The sequence below is a fragment of the Callospermophilus lateralis genome, chromosome 12, assembly GCF_048772815.1.
Source record: "Callospermophilus lateralis isolate mCalLat2 chromosome 12, mCalLat2.hap1, whole genome shotgun sequence".
In the NCBI taxonomy this organism is placed as follows: domain Eukaryota; kingdom Metazoa; phylum Chordata; class Mammalia; order Rodentia; family Sciuridae; genus Callospermophilus; species Callospermophilus lateralis.
In genome coordinates, this window is record NC_135316.1 from 40,983,782 (window position 1) to 40,990,003 (window position 6,222).

The 6,222-nt window shown below is 47.1% G+C and overlaps 1 protein-coding gene across 1 annotated transcript; it reads left to right on the forward strand.

The window, feature by feature from the left end:
- Window positions 1–267: 267 nt before the first annotated feature.
- Spry2 (sprouty RTK signaling antagonist 2) lies at window positions 268–4,802 on the forward strand. Its single transcript, XM_076872414.1, has 2 exons — window positions 268–751; window positions 3,670–4,802. The coding sequence occupies exon 2, from the start codon at window positions 3,721–3,723 to the stop codon at window positions 4,666–4,668; it is 948 nt and encodes a 315-aa protein (XP_076728529.1). The 5' UTR covers window positions 268–751; window positions 3,670–3,720; the 3' UTR covers window positions 4,669–4,802.
- Window positions 4,803–6,222: the final 1,420 nt, after the last annotated feature.

Consider the following 6,222-nt stretch of genomic DNA (forward strand, 5'->3'; position numbering starts at 1 on the left):
TCCTCTGGGACAACAACTGCTCTGTTCCGCCTCGGATCCACATGACGCCATTTACTGCTGCCGCGGCCGCCGCAGAGCTCCCTGCCTCCTCCGGAAAGGCGAGGGCGCAGGCCAACGGCGAGCCCCCCCGGCCGGGCCCCAAGCCCTCCTCCTCTTCCTCCTCCTCCTCCTCCTCCTCCTCCTCCTCCTCCTCCTCCGCACCCACCGCCCCCGCCTCGGCCTCGCTGCCGCGCCTCCACAACGCCCAGTCTGCACGGCCGAGAGCTGCGCGCCGCAGCGCGAGCGGAGGAGAGGGGCCGGCGGAGCGCGCAGCGCCCAGGCCCCCGCGCCCGCCCGGCCCGGCTCCCGGCTCCGCGCCTCCGCGCCGCCTCCGTTCAGACGCGGACGGAGCCGCAAGACTTGGCGATCTGGCTTTAGATTCTTTGTAAGGCCATTTCTTTTCTCATTCGCTAATCTGCCAGGAAAAGAGATTCGCTGTTGCCGCTTCGGCCTCTTGTTCATTGAGAAAAAGAGGAAATACTCCGCGTGCGCTTCTGGAAGGGGGGTCGTCTCCAGCCCCGAACCCCGGAGTGTTCGTCGGCGGGGGACTTGGCTCCGAATTTTTCTCTCGATTTTTCTCCGCCGATTGCTCGGAAGTTGAACTGAAGCTGAGTTGGAAAGAAGGGGAAAAGTTTGCGTCGGGGCTGGATTTATTTGCACATCGCTGAAAGAAAACCCAAGGGAGAGGGGTTGGTGCAAAGCCGCGATTACGGTGAGGCGCGTTTGGCTCTTCTTGGAGCCGTGGCCGGCGGTGCGTTGTGGGCAACATGGAGTAGGTGCAGTCGGGCGGGGAGTGGGGGTCCGTCTCTCCCCTAATCCCGCAGGCTTTCCGCGAGGATCCAGGGAGTTGACCGCCGATCTACCTCGCCCAGGGTACGGGCTCGGCCTGCCTTGGCGGGGCTGCAATGTGCGCCAGTGCAGCGTCCCACGACCTCGCGCACCCGCACTCTAGGGGGTTTGGAGCAGAGGACGGCTCGCCTGAATTCTGCTCCCAGCCCAGCATAGACTACGAATCGGCGCTGAGAGCGGGAGACCCAGGGAAAACACAAAAGTGTTTTCCAGGTCGCTTTTGCTGGCGCTCTCGTTTCTAACCTGTTCCTCCTGAATGGAAGGCAAAGTTCTTTCGGGGCGAGTGTACCCAGAGGCGGGGGCCCCGGTGGAGCAGGGGGGTTGGATTGCTAACCTCACTGGAGCAGGAGACCCTGCGAGTGAAAAAAGGCCAGTGTGCCGGGCGGGAGGAGTCCCCTCCTCTGCCCGGTGTGGCCAGAGTCTAGCCCAGTGCGGGTGGGAACTTAGCCCAGCCTGGCGCCAGGTCTCTGCGGTTCGGAAATGCAGCTTTCTCTTTTTTCCGTTCTTGGTCGGCCTAGGTCATGCTTTTTATTTTTTATTTTTGGACGCCTGTTCTGACCCAGCACAGGAAGGAAGTCATCAAGTGGTCTCGATTGTTTTCCATTACCTGAAAGTAGGTGGCAAAAGAGGCTAGTTTTTTTAATGCCTTTTGTGTGTGTGTGTGTGGGGGGGGGGTCGCCCCTTCTATCTTGTTGCTGTTCTTTTTAATTTGAATCTTGTGCGTTTTTTACAAAGCGGTTTCTGTGTTGGTTTGCCCCACCCTAGTGCTGAAGTCCTTTCCTCCTAATCCTCAGTCTGATCACACACTGGTCTTAATGGGGGTTTCAAAGCACTTTCAAAGGGGAGGGAGGAACTGAGAGAGCGCAGTGGGGTGGGGTGGGGGCTATTAAGAAGGAGGCCGGGGATCGGCAGAAATCATTTTTCTCCTTTCAAAGATGCTACTTTTCATTGCAAGCCAATCTGTGCTGAAAGTTTCCAACCCAGGGATCTGGGTCCAGCAATCCTGGCGTGTGCAGTGGAGCTCTGGAAACAGCCTTTTTTTTTTTTTTTTTTCCACTTTAAGAAATAACATGTTGGTTTTTTTCTCAATCTTAAAGGACATAGGCGTGTGCAGATTACAGGCGGTGTTCACTCCGGTCAGTGCACCATGGAGTCGCTGTGCGCGCGGGGTTGAGCTGTGTCCCGACTGTGAGGCCGGGCTTTTTTCCTCCGGACATCAGGTTTGGAAACCTGTGCCGGACATTGGAGGGCCTTTCCCGAAACGCCGTCTGGTCTGCTGCGTGACCTTTGCGGGGTGGGGGCGTTGAGGTTGGCTCCCTCTTGGGGCTGTAAGATAGAGTTCCTGAGTTGCGGCGGGAGGGGGTGGTGATTTTTGCTGGGGAGGGGAGGGCGGGGGAAGTGTGCTAGTGCGTTTCATAGCACGTCCCCTTAGGAGGCGCCGCCGCCCCCTCCTGTCTTTGCGTCTCTGGATTGTAAGGGGGGGCGGGCAGCCTGGCCCTTGGACAGCGTCAGTTCGCCTGGAGAAAAGTCCCCTGGGGTTTTGGCTGTGTCCCACCTGCTGGGGACGGTGTTGGGGCGCAGATCGAACCGATAAAGGGAGTGAAAGCAGAGCAGCGTTGTCTTGTCTGCCATTCTGTTGAAGGTGAGGAGATCCGGTTACCAGCTCTGCCTTGTTCTGAATTAAGAAGGCGTTTGTCACCTGCCTTGTTCGCTGTGGCTTTCCTCTGAAAAGCAGAGAGTGAATAAAGGTCCACTTTTACCTATTTTACTTTCTATTTTCATGTAGTCTTGGGAAAGAGATGATACCTAGTTTTGAAACCTAGGATGACTGCAGTTTAAGGGATCACTTGACAGAATGCTAGGTTTGAAATATGACACCTAAATTTTTTAAACTTTTCCAATTACTACTAGTTGGTTTGTGTTCTCAACTATTCATTTTTAAGAATAAGAAAGTAAGATTTTGATGTACTTTTTAATTTCTCAGGTGGTCTGATAGTCTCCTTTCTGCTGCAGAATCTAAGTGTTCCTGGCTATCAGGCAATAGAATATTTGATTCTTAATGTTGATAAATTGAAAATAAATTCCTGTGTTGTTGCTTGTTGTGTAAGTTTGCTTTAATGTTCTTCTGGTACCTAATTAGATTTGAAGTGATTTGTTTTTAATCCTATAACTTTGTTATTAGGAATTGCAAAATGTATAACCGTCCTTGGGGAAAATTAGACTTTTTTGCATGTCATATTCATGCCACAGATTTTGAAAAAGCTTCAGAATAATGGATAAGTCATAATGCAAGTACTTGATGTAAAAGCAGAGTTAGAGAACTAAGAAAGGATTTTCTAGGCTGCATTTATGTATGTTTAAAAAATGTTCACGACAAATTTAAAACCTATTTCACATTTTGAAAGGGTATTTGACTTTTTTGAAAATGTTGGTATTAGTACTGTGTTCCAACATTACTTTCTTGCAATTTTAACAATGAACCTGAACCTTTCAGATTGTGTGCTTATTTGAATAAGGGATTGTTGCTGAAGTGATTCAGACAAAGATCGGCTTTGTGTCACTGCACATCACAGGATTACAGAATTGTTAGTACCGAGACACAATTTTTACCTTCCGGTGCATGCATTGATCAGTTCAGCAGTTCCGATACATCCTCACTGTCATTCCACTTCAAATCCTGTTTCTCTAGGGGATGTGGAAAGTAAAGAGTCAACTCAGGTGGGTGGAGAATGGGAAGTATTTTGGAGTGTAAACCATTCTCTTTCCTCTTGGTCTCCCCAGGAGTTCAGATGTGTTCTAAGCCTGCTGGAGTGACTACACTTCCAAGACCTGATGGAGGCCAGAGCTCAGAGTGGCAACGGGTCTCAGCCTTTGCTGCAGGCGCCCCGTGACAGTGGCAGGCAGCGTGGGGAACCCGACCCTAGAGACGCCCTCTCCCAGCAGGTACATGTTTTGTCCCTGGATCAAATCAGAGCCATCCGAAACACCAATGAGTACACAGAGGGACCGACTGTGGTCCCAAGACCTGGACTCAAGCCTGCTCCTCGCCCCTCCACTCAGCACAAACACGAGAGACTCCACGGTCTGCCGGAGCACCGCCAGCCTCCCAGGCTCCAGCATTCACAGATTCATTCCTCTACTCGAGCCCCTCTGTCCAGGTCCATCAGCACGGTCAGCTCAGGGTCTCGGAGCAGTACAAGGACAAGTACCAGCAGCAGCTCCTCTGAACAGAGGCTATTAGGACCATCCTTTTCCTCTGGTCCAGTTGCTGATGGGATCATCCGGGTGCAGCCCAAATCTGAGCTTAAGCCAGGTGAGCTTAAGCCACTGAGTAAGGAAGATTTGGGCCTGCATGCCTATAGGTGTGAGGACTGTGGCAAGTGCAAATGTAAGGAGTGCACCTACCCAAGGCCACTGCCATCAGACTGGATCTGCGACAAGCAGTGCCTTTGCTCGGCCCAGAACGTGATTGACTATGGCACTTGCGTGTGCTGTGTGAAAGGTCTCTTCTATCACTGTTCTAATGATGACGAGGACAACTGTGCTGACAACCCGTGCTCTTGCAGCCAGTCTCACTGTTGTACCCGATGGTCAGCCATGGGTGTCATGTCCCTCTTTTTGCCTTGTTTATGGTGTTATCTTCCAGCCAAGGGTTGCCTTAAATTGTGCCAGGGGTGTTATGACCGGGTTAACAGGCCTGGATGCCGTTGTAAAAACTCAAACACAGTTTGCTGCAAAGTTCCCACTGTCCCCCCCAGGAACTTTGAGAAACCAACATAGCATTATTAATCAGGAATATCACAGTAATAAGGATTTTTTTTTTAACACATATGCAACCAACTAAACAGTTGTAATCTTGGCACTGTTCGTAGAGGGTTGGGATATTGTTTGCTGTTTGCAGTGAGATGCTTTTTTGTCCATGTGCCATTTTAACTGATATGCTTGTTAGAACTCAGCTAATGGAACTCAAAGTTAAGGGATTCAGAACTTGATGACCCATATATTGCATAAGCTAAAGCAACAGACACTCCTAGGCGGTTTTTGTTTGTGAATAGTCCTTGCAAAATTTGTAAATTAGCAAATGACTTTTTTTTCCATTGTTTTCTCCAGAGATAATGTGCTATATTTTTGTATATACAATACTATTTGCAACTGTGAAAAACAAGTTGTGCCATACTACATGGCAGTCACAAAATATTATACTAATATGTTGTACATTCGGAAGAATGTGAATCAATCAGTATGTTTTTAGATTGTATTTTGCCTTACAGAAAGCCTTTATTGGAAGACTCTGATTTCCCTTTGGACTTCATGTATATTGTACAGTTACAGTAAAATTCAACCTTTATTTTCTAATTTTTTCAACATATTGTTTAGTGTAAAGAATATTTATTTGAAGTTTTATTATTTTATAAAAAAGAATATTTATTTTAAGAGGCATCTTACAAATTTTGCCCCTTTTATGAGGATGTGATAGTTGCTGCAAATGAGGGGTTACAGATGCATATGTTCAATATAAAATAGAAAATATATTAACGTTTGAAATTAAACTGAGCTGTTTTGTCTTATTTTACCTTTTCTTTGTTTCTTTCAAATGTAAGAAACCACATAGGAAATAGCTTTATTTATCTGCAAGATTATTTTTATCGTATGATTTCTGCTTTAATGCAAGGTAGATTTGATGAAATAATTGGGCTGTTTCTCCCTCTGGAGACGACCACATTGTCCCTTGAATGTGCCTCTGCTTTCCTAAATAAATCTCTGTCTATGCCTTTGGAATAAAAAAAAAAGAGAGAGAGAGAGAAATAACTGATCATTTGACTCTCTGATCTGGGGGAATCATGAGAACTGGTTTTGGCTATGTCATTGTCCCTGTTCTCCGTCTTTGCAGATTTGCTGACTGGCCTTTGTTATCAGGGTGATTGTATTTCTTTTTTCTTTTTTTTTTTTTTGAGCTGATTTATTTAGAAATTTTTCCCAATGATTAATAATCAGATTTTTTTCCCTTGATGTACAGTATTAAGAATGAATTCCATGAAGATAATTTGAAACTAGAGGAACAAGTTTAGTTCACAAATATTTATTGAATGCTCTCAGTGTGTCAAGCATGGAGTATATGTATGCACAAACCAGTCTTTCTTACTGAGGCAGAAATGTTTTCCTGACTGAGCATGGCTTTGTTTTTTCTGGTTATTTAGTTTTAGACTCACCATCACACTAAGTTCCTTACGTTAGAAAAGACATGAAAAACAACTTGTTTTTGATTTCAGGTATTTGTTGTGACATTTCAACCTTTATTGGTCTTATTATCTAGAAAAGTGTTAGATTTAACTC

Coding starts and splice junctions, on each gene's coding strand:
- Spry2 (XM_076872414.1), top strand. CDS start 3,721: ATGGAGGCCAGAGCTCAGAGTGGCAACGGGTCTCAGCCTTTGCTGCAG.